This window comes from Vidua chalybeata, chromosome 1 (genome assembly GCF_026979565.1).
Source record: "Vidua chalybeata isolate OUT-0048 chromosome 1, bVidCha1 merged haplotype, whole genome shotgun sequence".
Classification (NCBI taxonomy): domain Eukaryota; kingdom Metazoa; phylum Chordata; class Aves; order Passeriformes; family Viduidae; genus Vidua; species Vidua chalybeata.
In genome coordinates, this window is record NC_071530.1 from 126,346,886 (window position 1) to 126,365,713 (window position 18,828).

Sequence of the window (18,828 nt, forward strand, 5' to 3'; positions counted from 1 at the left end):
CTCGGCCCAGCCGCCGGCACCTCCCAAGGTCACGGCGCCCGGCGGCGCCCGGCAGCGCCCGCAGGTGCGCGGTGCGCGATGCGCGGAAGGAGGGCGGGAGGGAGCCGGGAGGGAGCCCGGAGGGAGCCCGGAGGGAGCCCGGAGGGAGCCCGGAGGGAGTCCGGCACCCCCGCCCTGCCTGCAGCCGCTCCGAGCCGCCTCGCACCGCCCGCCTGCCTGCTGGGGGCGCTCTTCACCGGGCCCGCCACAGCTCCGCGGCCGATGGCGGATTATGAGGGACCGCTCTCCCCGCCCCCAGCGGAGTCTCCCTCCGCCCTCGTCCGCACTCCCCACCCCTCCTCTGGCCGAAGAGAAGGGCATGGAGTTGGCGGGAGCCTATAAAAGCCCCTGAGAGCGGGCTGGGGCCAGGGTGCTGTGACAGCTTCGGCGGGCAGAGCAGGGCCGCACCATGTCCCACCACTGGGGATACGGCAGCCACGACGGTGAGTGCCCGGCGGTGCAGGACACCTGCCGGCAGGTTCCCGGGAGCCGCGCCCGCTGCTGCCCCGCGGAGCCCTTGCTTGGAGCGGCAGTGAGCTCGGTGGCGCTTTTTTTCTCGTAACCTTGAAATGCACCTGCGTCCGTGCAGCCTGTCCGGCGCTCCGCACGCTGTGCCGGAGCATCTCCTGCTTCCCTGCTGACATTCCTTTACTTCGGGAAGGGAACGATGGGCGCTGCTCCACAGGACGGGGTGTCCCCGAGGACTCCCCGGTACAACCCCCGCCTCAGCCGCCGAGGCTGTGCGGCTGCCGGGTGTCTCGGTGCCCAGGTGGGATCTCTGCTCGCCTGTGCTGCTGCTACCGCCAGCCCACACAAGTGGTACGCAGTTAAAGGCTGATGCTGGTGTTCGAACGTCCCGATTTCCAGAGAGAGAGTTATCGCTTATATCCCCCGAACTTTGTGTCTTTTCCCACTGAGTTGCTTTCCGCTGTCTTACAGGACCCGCTCACTGGCATGAGCACTTTCCCATCGCCAATGGAGAGCGCCAGTCCCCCATTGACATCTGCCGCAAGTCCGCCAAGTACGACTCCTCTCTGAAGCCTCTTAGCTTCAGTTATGATGCCAGCACGGCCAGAAACATCGTCAACAACGGGCACTCTTTCAACGTGGAGTTTGATGATTCTTCCGACAAGTCAGGTGAGACCCCACCTTCGTGTGCAGGAGGGGAATGACAGAAATTGCTACTAACTAACTCCTACTAAAATGTATTCTAAATCCGTAAGGGTTTTTTAAGGATGAAAACAAACAAAAATATTCTGGCTTCTGTAAGGTGAGGATTCAGCAAACAGGAAACTGAGATCTCATTAGAAGAAAACTAAGGCTGTCTAGGCAGCTAAACTCCAGTGAAGTGAATTGGTTTATTTTTGTATAAGTCAGAAGGATCTGGATAAGGGCTTGGCTGTGGAAAGAAAAAAATTTAAGTGTATTTGACAGGAATAATTTTAGGCATAGGTTATCATAAGCTCCTGCTCAAATGGTTAAAAGAAGAGGCTTAATAACATTGTAGGAAAAAATGGCCTTAAATTAGTAAAGGATTACAGTTAACAACTTGAAGTGGAAATAGTTTCTTTGGTTATCAAAATACTATTTCATATTTCTGAAGCCAGTATGCTCCCAGGTTAGTACAGAAACAGATAAATGATTAGAAGAAATAGCTCTTTGTTCTTTTATAAGTCAAAAAAACATTATCCCTGGCATTTCTTGATGCTGGGCTTTCTAGATAAAGTGTCTGATGGATTCCTACAAAGTTTGCTAGCAGGCGGTCGGTCTACAGTGTCTTGCTGTTCATTGTGCTCTGTGGTGAAATTAAGCACGGAATCCTGCAAAACCTTAATAATCCTTCCTGAAAGGAACGACTTTTCTGATGGGCATACTGAATCCAAGCTGCCCTTGCAACGAGGGTTCTGTATGTTGTTTTTGATTGTAGTTTTTCATATGGCTGCATTTGCAAAGTCATCACCCTGCCACAATGAATGTGCCTTTATCTTTAATTTGGACAACAAAAACAATCCTGTTCTAAGTCACTAGCTTCTCTATACACTGCTTGATTTAACTTGCTTGAGCAAGTGTCCTATTTTTCCTAAGTGTTTTGTTGGGCATGTCATTTAGGGAATGGTGCTGAAACCAAATGATCTGTGCCTACTGAAAATACGAGGTTTTTGTAACTAATGTAATACAACAGTATAACAGACATTCAGCAGTGCTCTAAGAATTTGACTTTGTATTTTAACTCTATTTTTTATGCTGGACAATATTAACTAGTAAGATATAAGCATTAACAGTTGTATAAATACACATAGGTCCACATACAATTTACAAAAAGTATCAGTGTTGATATTTGTACAGTTTTAAAAAGGAGAGGAAAAAGGTATTCTGACCTGTGTTTATTTTTTTGAAACACTGGGAAGCTAAAGCAGCTGCATCGTGTTCAATTTAACAGTGTCATGGAGAATAAGGTAAATGATCCAGAGTACAAAAAAAAGATTTTCTTACCAGATACATGCAAGTCTACTCTTGCTGCCATCCTGCTCTCACTGAGCCCAAAGGAATGAGGTTGAGGTCTTCACAGTGTAAAAATCTATTGGGTTCACTTGGTGCGTACCTAAGTCTGTGAAAACAACTGTGAAAATCAGGTTGTGAGGAAAAAATGGCAGGAACATAAAATAATTTAAAGAAACGTCTGCAGGAAAAATGCTCTTTATGAGAAGTCAGTGCAGAACCAGAACATCTGTGACAGGGATCCTTTGACAAATATGCAGTGACACAGCTTTCAGAGTGGGAGGATAGAAGATGCAAGTAGAAATGTTCTCAGTATCTCTATTAGTGAAGCAAAAAATTATTATTCTTTAGAAACAAAAACCACTAAATAGGTACCTGTGAAGCTGGGTATGGGTGGATCATTCACTACTAGACTTCCTATTGAAATTTGCAGTGCACAGAATCTACCTGGCAGCACACTTAATGGCTTCATTTGTATGCAGTTAACTAGGTAACCTACTTTCCTTACACAAAATAGAGCTGTCTTTGACTTGTATCTGCTTGATTCTGCATTTGAGACTCAAATGTGTTCTTGCTTAGACATCACACAACAATCACAGGGAGAAGCTATGTGAGGTTATGTGATGTGCTGGTATGTTTTACAAAAGACAATGGAATAATATCCTGCAAATACTTCCCACAGGCTGTATTGCTTGTTTCTATGAGCTGTCCCATATGTGGTAATGAATTATCTGTAGTAGTAGGCGCAAAATGAAGTAATAAGATCATTGTTTGTGAATAATCTTCAAGATGAGTAACTGCACACAAAGTAGATCCATTTCATTAAGAGCCGTCAGTCTCATAACTAACGACACTGAAACTGAACAGCAGTTCTAGGTCTTAGTGTCTGATTGCTCACTCCTGCTCTCCAGAATATACAAAATGCAATTTAAAATATAATTAATATATAATAATAATATAATAAATAATATAATAAAAATATACTATTTCAATTTAAAAAAACTCGAAGCAGGTAGTAATAGTATAATAAAAGTAGTTATTTTCTATTTTGTATGCTTAGAGCCTTTTGGAATGCTTTCTTGGGTTTGTATGTAGAAACTGAACTCTGAACTTCCCCATTCAGTTGTTACTTAGTCTTCGCCTTCAGTTCTTGCAGTTGCTTTCTTAATTTTCATGTCCACTGTCTTTTAATAGTAGTACAACATAAAGTATTTGTAGGCATTAATCTTTAAAAGTCTTTCATTTCAAAAATTTCTTTTTAATTTTGACAGCAAAAAAGTCATTATGATAAAAGTGTCACTAGGAATAAAACTTTGAATTCAGGTTCATCCACTCTCATGATGGAACCAGACCCTACATGTATGAGTGAAGCAAGTGATGATGATAATTCTTAAAATAAGATGTGTAACTATCATACAGGAACTTTACAGCAAAGGAGTCTCATTAAGGGTACTTCATTTAACATTAAATGTTGCATATTCCAGTCTTCTGTAAGGACTTGTGTATCACTTCCCTTGCTTTAAAAGACAGAATTAAACAGCGACCTCTCAGAGCCATAAAACCACAGGACATGACTGTCCTCAAAAAACCCTCAGGAGCCTGAAAGATTTTGTAACATGTGTAAAGCGTGTTCCCTGTGTGAGTTTTTCCAGAGTCTTTGAGAATTTATCTGAGTTCAGAAATTTAACTGAAGCATGTTCACAACAGCAGACTCTGTAGTCTGTATTTTCTGATCAAGTGTTTGATGAGCTTATAAAAGAAGTCAATCAGCCATTAATTTATTCTATAACAAGAATGCTAAAATACTATATTTTAGCTGTAGAACCTGACAGTTCTACTGAGAAGTGAATTGCAACTATGGTGTCAGACTCTAGAGACTTGACAAAATGTGCTGGTAATTTATGCTTGTGGCTAAGTCCCTTAATTGTTTCCTTCTCCTTGATGCTGAGCTAGAGTATTGAAATTCAAGTCAGTGTCCCAAGAAAATCTGACATTTTTGCAGATATTAAGTCATAGTAGAACTTAAAAATTATGAGAAAACCTTGAAAATGAAAATACTGTATTCGCCTTGATGCTAGCTCCCCTTGAGAGTGTTTCAGTAGTTGTAATCCAATATATTACCTGATTCTTTCTATAATTGTAAATATTAATGCATACACTTCAGCTGTCTTGAATTATGACTCACTGTAAATAAACTAATCTATTTTGTCACAGTGGTTATTGAAGAGCCAGTGTATTAGCACTGCTCAGTTGGCAGTGAGTTTCTTTGAAAATAATGCCATTGTTGATCTTCTCCTACAATTCCACCTCAGCTGGTAAATGGAAGAAGAAATATGTAAGTCTGCTGTCCTTAAGGCACAACTCTTAATCAAAGTCACTGCTACTGGTCTATTTTTAGGCTTCCCAGATCTAAAGATATAATATTAACCATGCCAGAATAATATTGCATGTCATCAGTATAGGGTCATGCATTGAAGGTCCACATTGCTTAAGCAATGAATGTGTTGATCCTTTGGAATCAGAAATCAGAGAGCTGATTGATTATAGATTTAGGGGACTGTATTCAGACACCTGCTTATGTCACACATAATGTTGTGTATGGCTTAGCTAAAATGTCAGAGGTTTCAAGGGCATATGATCTTTGTAATTTTTCCTGTGAATTGGGATCACCAGAAGCTGCAAAGTCTGTATAAACAAGTACTTGAATAGTTCCAGGATTTCCAGGAACTGGAAAGGAAGATGAGCGGGCATGAGATTAGTCCTGCATGTTTCAGGTCTTCGTTTCTTTACAGAGAAGTGTCCTTCTTTGTTTACACTGGGGTGGAGTTGGTTTGTGTGTAGGGGTTTTTTTGTTTGGTTTGGTTTTTTTTAATATTAACATGCAATTTCTGAGCAGAAATTTGACCTGAATTGCGCATTTAACAATCATGGAAACTTAATTCCTTCCCTTTTGCAAATCCCTCCTCTAGAGGTGCTTTTAATGCAAAACCAGGAGAAACTAGTCAGCTGTTATCAGCTGGGGCCACTTGGAAAAGTTTATTTTTAAGTTGTAATGAAGCTGTGTGCCAGATGTCACGATTACCACTCTGCTCAGCTGATAATTTGTTTATTTACTTACAGCCATGAGGGACTGCTGCATACTCAGAGGCAATGCTCACACCTTGAGTTTGTTAGTCCTTTGTTAGATCTGAGTGTAGTATTAACCCTGTGCAGTACACAATTTTCAGTACAGTGAGCAGCCACTGCATAGTATTCAAGTATTACTATTAGAAATTAAATCAGTTGATACTTTCAAGAGATACTTTCCAATTTGGTTCTTAAAAGTTGATGTAAGCCTATATAGTGTGAAATGTGAGGGCTGAAGACTGGTCCGAGACTCAGTACAGCATCTTATGATTCTCAGAGAATTTCTGTTTAAGAGACTGCATGAGAAATAAGCTCTACTGGTCCCAGGGAGTTGGAGGAATGTTAAGAACCTAAATGACTTTGTATCCTGAAGCAGGTCAGAGTCTTCCTGGCTGCTGCCCAGTCTGGATGAAATAGTTCAACTGAGGTGAATTGGAACCACTGACCTGCTGCAGATACACACGTCTTCAGACTTGCTGTGTTTTGGCAGCTGTTTCATTCTGGTCTATCTCTGTGGAACATCCTTGTAGCCTTATCAGGCTCAATTTCTAGCAAGGTCAGAAGTAGGTTTGTTTTGGTTTTTTTCCCTTATGATATACCAATTTTTTTTTTTTCTCATAGTGAAAACCATTACAGACGTTTTCTGTAAATAAGAGCACTACAGTCAGATGCTTCAATGCTGTCTTGCTCTTGTTGCTTGTCATGATACAATGTCCTAGGAGGAATGTCTGAAAGACATAATATAAAGAAGGAAACATCTCACAAAATGTGACACTCTGTACTCCACGTTTCCCAGAAGTGACGGCTCTCCCTAACTGAACTGTAGCCTCTCAAATGGGAAGCCCATCCTTGCATAAGAACACAAGGCTAATTCCTGAGCATCCTCATAAGAGCCTTTTTCATGTCATTAATAGTACATGGTGCTCAAGTAGGTTTTTTTCCTTGCCTCAAGTAATGCTTCATCTGCTTTGTCTCTTCAAGTCCTGTTTTCCATTGTACAGATGTCTGTACACACAAAAGCTTACTAAATATTAGCACTAATGTATGTACTGTGCATATGTTTACATAAACATATGCCTAGAATATTATTTACACATCACATCTACTGTAGGCTGATATAAAATCATGGTTTTCTTTGTGCTAAAGCAGTGTGTGTGTGAGAGGGCTGTTCTTGAAGGTAGATGCTTGAAATATCCTGCTGCTAGGTTTTTGTTTGGTGCAATCTCAATTAGAGATTGAGATTTGGAGCTTTTGAACATCTACTGTACTCTAGTGGACTCATTGTTTCAGCTACTGGAAGGAGCTTTGTAGTCAGTGATTGTCATTTGTAGAACATTTTCTCATTCTGCATTTTCTCAGATTAACAAACTTTACAGTAGTATTTCTTCTTGTCACACTAATTGCTGTGACAGGAAGGAATTCAGTCCAACTCATTGAACAATCTTGTAGTTCCTCCGTTTTGATGAATCCTTTGACATGTTTATTGGCTTTATGAGATGTATTAGTCTTCTGCTCTGTATAAAGAGAACATTCCATAGGAGTTAACTAAATAACAGTAATTCCCACAGTATTCCTGCAAAAATTTAGATGTGGATGCTGCCACTTCCTGAGAAAAGGTATGAAGTGGTCCACAGTATTTTTTTACAAGGCTGTTCTGTTTCACACTGGAAGAATAACTGTTCACCAACTTGCCTTTAAATAGAGCAGTGAAGGTGTGCAGCCTCAGTAAACAGCTGTACCAGATGCAGCAAAACACCCTTTGATTTCTGTGTGTTTTCAAATATCCCAAGAAAGTATAATGGAGTCAAATCAACTTCACCTTCTGTATCCAAGAAATCCCACAGTTGGCATAAGTCACATAAGTGGAAGAGTTTGTGTGGTTATTTGACTTCCTGAATGAGTGGTGCTAATACTTGTATTCACCTAATTTAGACCATGTTACGAGATCATTTAACAGTGAAATATAATTACTGGATGTTGCTAGTATAACCTTTCTAGTAAAGGGTAGAAGATAGAAAGGTAATGGAAAAAATTTACCATTTCTTAATCTAAGGAAAGTAGCTCCAAATTTGTCTAATAAGTGTCTAATAGTGGAAAAGAAGAAAGGGCACTGTCAAACTGTCACCTCTTGGGCTGTAACACAAGACCAGGTTATGATGTAAACTGTCTTGAGTAAATGGAATCTGTAAGAAAATAATGTTTTTTCAGCTCATCTTGTGCTGTCTTCAGACAGCATCCATCTGAAGCTGTGCCATAAAACAGAAAGGATCACAGCTGCATATGTATTTCCAGGATGGTTTTCACTAATACTGATTTCAAAAGTAAGAGAGCTAATGATGAGATGCTCAAATACAGATCAGAACGTCCCCATCCTTTTTTAAAAAGGGATGGAAAGATTGGATTTTTTTTCAATGTGGCCTCGAGTTGATATTCCTGTCACATGGAACATAGACAGGGAAGTTGCTGGTATGAATGTTGTTCTGATTCTCTGTGAACTTCCATCGTGCAAAAGCTGGTAGCATTTATTTATGGTTTAAAAAGCTTGTTCTGAAGAAAATAGCAGTTCTATCATTGCTACTTTGCCTTTTAAGTTTAGTTTTAAGTTTTGCTTTCTTGGAAAGACTGAGTATTAAAAATAAAATAACTGCTTAATATAGGCTAGAACAAGAGGGCCATTCTGTAATTAAGCCTGCTGGATTTGTATTCATTCTCACTAATCTAATTATTACTTTCTTTGAATGCTCTGCTGTGAGTCAAAATAAGCTAGTGCTGGATTTGAGAACCACAGAATGAGAAAAGTAAGCAAAAACTGTGAAGAGATTTTTCTGCATCTTCTGGGGTTTTGAGACTATAGCAAACTTTGTGTGGAGAAATAACACTGCAAATGAACTCAAGAACATTGCATGGTTCTGTTTTTCAGCATGCTTTCCATTGATTAATAATGGCAGATTAACCTGTGCTGTGCTAGTGCTTTCTGAGGTGAAGGAGTGGTGGAACCTCAGTCCATTTGTACCTGCAACAACCAGCAAGGCCGTGAACTGAAGCACTGCAACTCCATGGCATCATTTTAAAATAAGACATGAAATTGTATACATTAAATGATTTTGAATCTGTAAAGACACAGCAACCAGTTGCTTCATTTCCAAAAGGAATGAATGCCCTTCTACAGCTGCTGTTCTGAAAAAAGTTCTCAGATTTGTAGTCCTGTGCTTGAAACAGTTATGCTTCTTGGCAGCTAGCACATGCAGAAATGCAAAAGTAGAATATGTTCTTATTTGATTACTTTAAGTAGACATTCTTCTTTGGATCACATAGCTTGGATATAGGGCAAGTCCTGGTGTCTTGGCTACAGTACTGGAAATTACATAGGTTGCAGTGGAACATGTATTCATGTTTTTCAAATAAAAATACTTGTTGGGAGATTTCTAAATGTATTTACCAAAGGAGCCCTAGGCAAATGCTGGATTTGTCCACTGAACCCAAATTTTGCATGCATAGGGAACGCTGGTGGAAACTTACGTATTTTTAAGAAATCTGACTTCATTTTCATGTATTGCAGATTTTTAGTGAAATCTTTGTCACCTTATTGTTTATATCCATGCTTGTATATAATGTGACTTTTTCAAACCTGCAGCCACCTTTTCCAATCAGCATTTGATACATATTTTCACACATGTACGTATTGTGCTAGTGTCTAGACTAATTGCAGACTGAGAGGAAAGCATCTTTACTCCACAGAATTATTTTGTGGCACATACATAGAGCACACTTACATGTAATACCTGATGTCAGCACTCTTCTGTCACTTTATTGTATATATATTTATAGAGAGTAATTGGTCTCTTAAAATATCTGACACTTCAAATTACTTTTTGTTTTTAAATTTTTAAATATTAACAACTTAAAGATTTAATTTTGAATTTGGATTTGAGAATCTTAGGGGGAAAAAAGGAAAAAAATCCCCAACCAACCCACAAACTGGTGTGAAACCTTTCTCTGATAACTTAGATAAATAGCTCTGTTTAATAGAACTTTTTGTTGTTATTCTGTGCTTTGTGCTGCACTGGAGGAGACATTGTCTGTGCCCTGAGCATTTTGCAATGGTCGGGCTTGATCCTGCATATCATAACGGTGATTGGTCACAGTTGGAGTAGAAGGGTAAGACTAACAAGCAGAATAAGGGAGCTTGCTCTTGTATAATTCAAAGTGTGGCTGGGAACTTCACTCAGAGCAGTCCCATAGCACAAGTAATGCCAGATAATAGAGAGCATAAATAAACAAATCGGTTCCAAAAAGTCTGTCTCTGTAGGCATTGACATTTTTACCACAATGGGAAGGACAAAAGATTTGAATTCACGTCTCTGCACTGTCTTGTCCTGTGCCTAGAGCTTTACCTTGCTGCAAGAAGGCTAACCCATGGCTAACAGGTGTTCGGATTTAAATTGGAACCAAAAACATTTTACTCAATCCAATCTGCCACAGGATTTGCAGGATTAAGGCCTAAATGGATGAAGTGTCTAAAATGAAAGGACAGACTACATTAGTACATGGAAGATGATTCAGTCTTCAAATGTACATCCTTAGAATGATTCTATGTGGGCCTCTTACAAAGGGCTTTTTTAATCTATTTGGTGACAGAAAAGTTACATCTTCCTCATCACTTGTAATACCAGCATGCCTGTTAAATTGCTGATGAACTGCTCACTGTAAAGTCACTTATGTTTTTATGCATTTATTACCAATTTTGGTGTATTGCAGTAATGTACCATTGAGGATGATCTGGAGTAGCATGGCAGCATGCATTGAACTGTAAATCACATAAAATACTTGAGACAGCTGTTTCAGTTTGAAGGGAGACTTGATAACAAAAATTATGTGAGTTGCTAATAAAAGTTCTTTTCTTTGCAGTGGTGCAAGGAGGAGCGCTGGATGGAGTCTACAGGCTGGTGCAGTTTCACATTCACTGGGGATCCTGTGATGGCCAAGGATCTGAGCACACTGTGGATGGTGTGAAGTATGATGCAGAGGTAGGACATGCTTTACCTTCTCCAGTCTTCTTTGTATAATGAGGGGGTTTATTTAAGTATTCCACCACAGTAGTACTTTGACTACAGATCTTCATAGGAGAAGGTTACCATAGACCATTTTGGTATGATGCCACCTTAGAACATAGTCCTTGCAAGAGCAGGACATTAGGGTTGTAATTTTTCTCAGCTACTTCATGTCAAAGAGAAACAGAAAACTCCACATTAATAATACCCATTTTTTCCACTGCTTTCTCAGTGACTCTTGGAAATTATGAAACAAGAGAATTGTAGCACATCTGAACATGCACGTCCCCTTTTCCTAGCTTCAATTTTTAACATCAGAGGTATTTATAAAAGCAACAGAATAATTTTGGGGCAGATATTTTCATATTTTGGTAGCAAAGAATCAAGGGGAGCTATGAAGAGAGCAGACAGTAAAGTGCAACCTTACTGTCTGGCACTCTTTGTGATACCCTTGAGACTTTGGATGTACCTCAGACCACTTAAGACTACATATTACAGTCTGATATAGAAACTGAGTGACTTTAATACCTTATATCCCACCTTTCCTCATCCTCTGTTTAGAAATCTACCTCTGGTTTCTGTGACTGACTTCTAAAATATATTAATAAATATACACTTGTGGAACATACCTGTGATTTGCATTGTCAGATAAAAGAAATTACCCCACAAATTCATTGGCTCTGCTGCTTTTTCATGAGAAAAGTAGCTTTTGTCTTATCTGAGAAACTTACAGTTGCCTTCTGTCTTTCACAGTACCATAGTTACTTGTTAAACTTGACTTGCAGTGTGGGGAAACAGCCTGATGAACTTAAATTAGAAATAACTTGGAAATTAAAAAGAAAGTAACACCCTGGCTAACATGACCTGGAGATTAATTTAATATTCTTTTCCAAGTCTTTCCAGTAAAGGGCAGGACTGTTTAAAAAAAAAAAAAAAAAAAAAAAAAAAAACTTCCAAATTGTGAGTCGAATCTGTGGTTTAAGTATCTTCTCTGCTTCTTCTGACACGGGCAATATATATCAGTGTAGTAAGAACTCCAGGATATATAGCATTAAAATACTACATCAAAATCCTGTGGGCTGTATGTGGGAAAAACTTATGCTGCAGATAACAGGAGATTCACCACATGAAAAGCAGAATGAATACAGCCACAGCTTGCCTTTAAAACTCACCAGGGAATAGGAGTGAGGAGCAAAATAAAACACATTACAGAAATCTCTTTGAATAAATGAAACTTTAAAGTAGGTAAATAATTCAACAAATTCTTAACTGTACACAAAAGCTTTCAAACCTCAGCAGTAAAACACCATCTCTTAATAAATTACTTCCCTGCATCTTTATTTGTGAAGTATTCTGGATGGAATATCATCTTTACAATGCTTCTTTGTTTTCTTGCTCCTAGCTCCATATTGTTCACTGGAATGTAAAATATGGTAAATTTGCTGAAGCTGTGAAGCATCCTGATGGTTTAGCTGTGGTGGGCATCTTCATGAAGGTTTGTTAAACTTTTTCTATTATTTGTCCAGCACATGCATTGTGTTTAAGAGAGGAACCTAAGAGCAGAAAATAGAGTATAAGGCAGCATTTGCTATACTGCCCAAATCTGTAGCAAACTAGGTGGTGCTCCAAATTCTTACCTTCCTTTATCTGTAAAAATTGTACACTGGCCATGGAGTATGACTGCCATCCATCACTGTTGCAGCCCTGTAGCAAGTATTCTTAACTTCATCAAGATAGTGATGCTACCTTAAGTCTTACCAGTGAAAGGTGATGTGCATAACTGACCAAATTGTGTGTGTGAATATGCAGTGTGACCAGCCTAAATAGCACCTATTTTCCTTCTCTTGTCATTGTTAAATGCCAGAGTGTTTTGTGTTTTGTGCTAGTTGAATTGCCTTGACAGCTAGCTGGAGGAGATGTCTGCTCCAGCAGTGTGTAGTATTCCATCCTGGCCTCACTGTGGGTGACTATTTTATTAGGAGGATGACTTCCATAAAAGAAGAACAGCTTAGCTCCAAAAATAAATCCACACACTGTAAATGAAAATAGCTTCATTGTGTCCAATGTCCTTGGCTGACCCGTTTGTGCTCACTGTCAACTGAAATGATTTTACAGAGCCTGTTTAAATCACTTATGCTGTAATACTGCTATTATGTAATGAAATGCAGCTGGAAAAAAAGTTTTCTGGAGAACTGTAACAGAAAACTAAAGGTGTCATTAGAATGCATGGCGATTTTTATTTTCATATGGTTTATGTTACAGGTGGGAAATACCAAGCCTGAGATGCAGAAGGTTGTGGATGCTCTGAGCTCCATTCAAACCAAGGTAATACTTGCTGTCTGTGTTGATGGACACCCGTCACAACTGTGCTATTTTCTTTGGAAAGTAGATTTTTTTACTTCTTCCCAGCCTTCTGCATATATGAACGTAAAACAAACCTTCTTGCCATCAGCACAGGTGCTCCTTTAATTCTAAAAGCAAAACAGACTGGAATGAAGTTGACGTAGAGAGCATGGAGTACTAGAAACAGTGATTATTTCCTATCTTTGTGGCCACATTTCTCTCTTTTAACTGTATTTAAACCTATAGGATAGGATTCATCTTCCTAATCTAAACTACATTCCTTCGTCCCCTTTCTAGTCTGTGGTAACAAATGGAAAAGGCATTTCCCCTCATCTGCACATCTGTGGGTTAAATTTCCTTTTCCCAAGAAGGCATGCTTCTCTTGGCTATTTCTAGAGAGAATTCAGATAAACGGTTTGATCAGGATATCTAATTTAGGGGAAAAAAGTCTTCCTGTATATTAAATATTGTGTGCAGTGTGTGTGTGTGATTTTAGTGTGCTGACTAATGAGAAACTAAAAGTACTTACTGAGTAATTAAGTACCTTCATAGTGGGTAAAGGCCAATGAGAAACATGGACAGGAAAGGTAAAAAATTACACTATGCTGTCATCTTTCTCATCAGGCTCCCTTTGTGGTAAATGGATAGTGTTCCTTACTGCAGTGGACTCTCCAACAGGTCTCACAGGTTCTGTGTTTACAGTGCAATCAGCGTACATGGCATCTGAAATCTCAATTGTTTTTCAGGCAAGGTCAAATCTTATCTCTAAGACCAAGGAACATAAATGCAGCATTTGATATGAGAAGCAATATCTTGAAAATCTTGTAAGAAATATATTGCTGAGAGTATTTAATCCCAAAGGTACTACAGTTGGTATGCAACACTTGATGCCAAATCCCATTTCTGCCTTCCTACAAACATGGAGCTTTTCTGGGAGACTTCGCTACTGCAATCCTAGTGTGTGTATGTGTTCTCTTCCTGACATCAGCCCATCTGCTTACTTTATTGTAGGGAAAGCAAGCTTCCTTTACAAATTTTGACCCTACTGGACTCCTTCCTGCATGCAGAGACTACTGGACATACCCTGGCTCACTGACCACTCCACCACTGCTTGAATGTGTGATCTGGCATGTTCTGAAGGAGCCCATCACTGTGAGCCCTGAACAGGTACGTTTCCAATGGATGGTGCCAGTAGATGTGTACTGGAGTTGCACAGATGGCTTCAGCCCACCAGGTGATCTATGAAGTGGCAGTGTTAGTGTAGAGTTGTGCAGGGTATAGCTAGCATCACATGTCAAAAATATCTGTCTGAAGTGGTAATCCTCTTCTGACAGGACTCTGCTTCTGCCTGTGGATATAGTTTGCTGTAGAATGTAAGACTTGTCTTCTATTTGGGCACTCCAGGGAAGATAGGGAGGGAAGTTGAAAAAAATTATCAGATATTTTCTGGATACATGGTTAGAGCTGTCATGTGGTAAAAATCTGGAAAATTGAGGCATGCATGAAAGGACCATTTGCACATGCAGTTAGTCCAGCATGTATTGTGAGCATCAGAAGGTTTGCTGTACAAGCAATTACCTCTCTGGCTTGCCCTGAAGAGGCCAGGTTTACAAAGCACCTGAGGAGCATGTGTGCTGCATCCACAGTCTCACACTGTAGAGCTGTAGTTGGTTTGTTGGTTTTCCAGCATTTCCAGGACACTGAACTCTTTTTGCAAGTTCTGTTTGTCACAGAACAGACTGGGAAATCCTACGCAGCTTTGTGATGATTCTAACAAAGTTTCCATTGTTTGGAAGAGGCAAAATTTGCAGATTCCAGAAGTCTGCTGCCTAAGAAAATACTATTGACCAGCCTGAGAAGGATAGTCTTTCTAGCAGGAAGAAGCTTGTGCAGATTAAATCACTCTTGGCCCCAGCTTTCTGTACAATCCATTAATGAAATTACGTACAGGCAAGATTCCATTTTTGGGTTCAGATCTGTATGTTTGAGAGATATAAATAGAATCTAGAGCCTATAAATACAAACCAGTCCTGAAGGGCTTTAGTTTAACCTTCAAATTCCTAAGTACCTTTTATTGATGGTAGATATGCTAACAATCTGCACCTAATTCTAGGGGGTTTCTGATATAAAAGAAAATGCAACTGAGGTGATTTAGAACTTAAGTTAGATAGAACATGTGATGAGCAAGAACTGTTGGAAGTAATAACTATAGCAGTGATCGATTGTCATTAGTAAACTGCAAAGGAGCATTAAAGTTGACGCTACTCCAAACTATTCCTATTACTGTTGATAATCCAAAGTCTGCAAATACGGTTTTATTATAAGGCAGGAGCACACCCACCAAAATAGTGTGTTTTTTTTCTACTATACCTACTCCAACCACCTACAAGTGGTAAAAGTTACCACTTATTTCTCCCTTACACATCTCTCCATGTTACCATCAATATTTCCACACTGTGTGGCAGTTTGCTTTTTCATTTCCATACTGATCAAAATAAGAAACCATATGTAAGAGTATTGATTCAGGGTTTAAGGTGGATAGGTTTTCCGAAGCTGAATATAATAACAGCATGGTGTAGCAAGCCTGCTATCACTTGTTGTGACACCGCAGTTCTTGGCAGAGGCTGAGCTTTCAGCTTTGTTCTGGTTGGTCTTGAAGGTAAAGTCCAGCGGAGACAGGTCACTGCTGAGGCCATTTTTCCTTGAATGTGGAAAAACCTGGTCTAGAACCTGACTTGTAGGAAATCCTGTGTCCCACCTACATACCTTCATCAGCAGTTCTACCTGACTGTGTGAAATTATGCTTGGGTTGGGTTCTTATTTTGGCACAATCTTTTTGTGAGTTTTGGATATTCCTACTTAGACATAAAGGTGCTTTTGTTACATCAGATTGTGCACGCACCAGTTGTACTTCAGGAACAAGTACCATAACTGTACACTATGCTCCTGTTGATGTGAAGCAGTTTTCCCCTCTCACAGCATTTGGAAATCAGGATAACTTGAATTAATTCAGCAGCTTTATTTTGACCCAAGGGTAAAGCCATTTTTAGTTGTTATTATTTCAAGTGGACTTAAAAAAAACAGCCAAAACTGTGTAACTTGCAGAGGATTCTGAAAGGATTTCAATTCATATCTGGATCAAGGACAAACTGCTCTTTGCTTGCAGAGTTCAGAAAATGTGTGTCTATGTCCTTGTTTTTTGTGCTTTTACAGTTGTTCTTGCCAGGATATTTTGTGGACAGGTGAGGCTATGTCAAGGCTGGAAATGGTGTGGATGAAATGCAGACGTGGGTGCTGATGCCATCTCTAGACTACTAATACTGGCAAAACTTTGACTTAGAGCTCTGGTTCAGGCTCAAGATGTGTAGTTTCAAAAAGTCCTGCTGAAATGAAAGCATGCATTTGAGGATATTTGTGCCTTTTCCCACAGATGTGCAAACTCCGTGGCCTTTGCTTCAATGCTGAGAATGAGCCCGTGTGCCATATGGTGGACAACTGGCGCCCATGCCAGCCTTTGAAGAGCAGAGAAGTCAGAGCCTCCTTCCAGTAACCTCAGTGCTGAGAGTGTTAGGAATTGCTGTGTTTGTGAGGAGCCCCTTTTGCTCAGCCCAAATCAAACTTTGCCATGTGTGCCCAAGCAACATCATGTCTCCCAGATCCATTCTTTCTTTTGCTCTGCATCTGAAATGCCAGCTATTGAAATGTGAAAGGCTCTTGGCTGAATGGGAAAGGGTTCTTAAGGTGTGGGGTTGGGGGAGGCAGGGGGTGGGTGGCTGTGTGCATTTTGGTGACTATTACTGCGACTGACACTTTTTTATAACAATAAGTTGGCTACTTGGGAGAGGGTATGGTGGTAGCAAAATAAGCCATTTTAAGAAACCTCATCCACTGGTGTGATAGTACACGTAATTAATGATAACTTGAAGCTTTGTAAGAAGCACAGGAATACAGAATCTAGCTATAATTTAGAGAAAAAAGGTATTTTGAGAAAGTTAAGCAAAATTAATATTTAGAATTAGACTTCGTAGATTTTAAGAAACTGACATGTAAATATTTTTGAGACTATTTTGCATTTTTACCCGTGCTGTCAACAGCCTTAGTTACGTCTTAATGGTAGTGTTGGGTTTTTTAATTAAAAATGTTCTAAATTAAATGTTATCTTTAAAAGTTGTTATTACCGTAGAAATAATACAAAATATCTTTTCTTTGAAATAATATATGTTCTAATTTAAAAAGGAAAATAATATTGTATTTTAGATAACTTCTCTAATAAATCTATACTTCTATTTTTGCTTCCCTGCTATTATTTTAATTCTGGTAAAGAGTCACTGATCTGTTCACATGGTTTCATATTAAACATAATTACTAAACATATACATTGGGAATTGGCTTCAGTGACACTGAACATGAATGCAAGGCTGTATGGATATGTTAAGAAATTTTCTCTAAGTAGGTATCTTCTCTCTGATAGCAGAAGGAAGTGTTAATTTTGAGCAATCACTACAAATTGTCATCAAAATTGAATGTATAATGAAAGATGCTCTCACAAAACTTTTGAACAAAATTCTGATGAAGAATGAGCTCATTAGATTTTGGTGCTAGTTTTCAAATTAATTTATTATGAGTTTGCTACTCCGTTCTGAAGCACCTGAATCTTGAAAGGTGTGTGAGGGAAGTGAAGATGCCTTGAAATGCAGACCAAGAGCTTCAGAAAAAACTGTCAAATCTCAACCTTTGAAAGGCTTCCACATTTAAAATGCCCACCATCCTACCCCCACAAAAAAAAAAAAAAAAAAAAACCAAAATGCAGATTTTAAAACTCTAAACCCATACCTTGACAACTACAATACTCTGAATACAAGGCACTAAGACTGCCTGAGGAGTGGTAATCTCATTGGCACATGAACAGCTGAAAAATTATCCAGGCTGGTACATGACACAGAATGTGAACTAATGGCTGGGGTAAAAACCTGGAAATGCCCTTGAGGTTCTAGCTACTGTTGCAATAGAGTTTCATATCTTCTATTCCATCACACTTCAAGGTTGCTCCATAAACAATAGCTAACAGCAAAGACAGTCAACATCAGCCATGTATTTATCATCTTGTTTGTGCAAGTCTGTTTACCTGGAATGTTGTCAGTGCCATATGTTGGCCTTTGTTGAGGATGAAGTACTTCTGTATTCAGCCAGACAGTGCAAGCTGGTGTTCCTAGGTCACATATTTGGGTACAGGAAGAGCCTGTATTACGTCTTACCTGTGTGGTCTACCAGACAGCTCTGGTCTTTTTTCTTTTTCTTGTAGTAAGCCAGATTACAGAGCCGCATCTCAAAATCCTCACCAAAAAAATCCCTTTCCAGCCTTTTCCATCATAAAATGATACACGAACTTATCACAAATTCGCATTTTGCAGTTTGATTCTAGTGCAATGGATAGATAACCTTTTCCAAGGGAGACATGTATTAAGTCCAACCCTGAAATAAAGAAAACAATTTCCTTGGCATTCATGATTCGTTTCCTGAATTGTGAGTTCAATTAAGATAATGGTGAACAGAAGCATCCAGCTCTTCTTTCTGACCTTATTTACTAATTGCTTATATAAAGAGTTTGTAATTAGGTCTTGCACTTGTTGCACAGCAGACTTAACACCCATTCTAATATCATCCTGTTTTAACTGGAAAACTTGCTGAATTCATAATGTAAATTAAGAGACCATCTTGGTCATGGAACCAAAGATGTTCCAGCACATATAATTGTGTTACTGTCAAGTAG

General features: G+C 39.5%; 1 protein-coding gene across 1 annotated transcript; it reads left to right on the plus strand.

Moving 5' to 3' along the window:
- Positions 1 to 308: 308 nt before the first annotated feature.
- LOC128795005 (carbonic anhydrase 2) lies at positions 309 to 17,344 on the plus strand. Its single transcript, XM_053955410.1, has 7 exons — positions 309 to 482; positions 979 to 1,176; positions 10,573 to 10,691; positions 12,118 to 12,210; positions 12,978 to 13,040; positions 14,070 to 14,225; positions 16,489 to 17,344. Exons 1-7 carry the CDS (start codon positions 449 to 451, stop codon positions 16,606 to 16,608), a joined length of 783 nt encoding a protein of 260 aa, XP_053811385.1. The 5' UTR covers positions 309 to 448; the 3' UTR covers positions 16,609 to 17,344.
- The last annotated feature ends 1,484 nt before the right edge of the window (positions 17,345 to 18,828 follow it).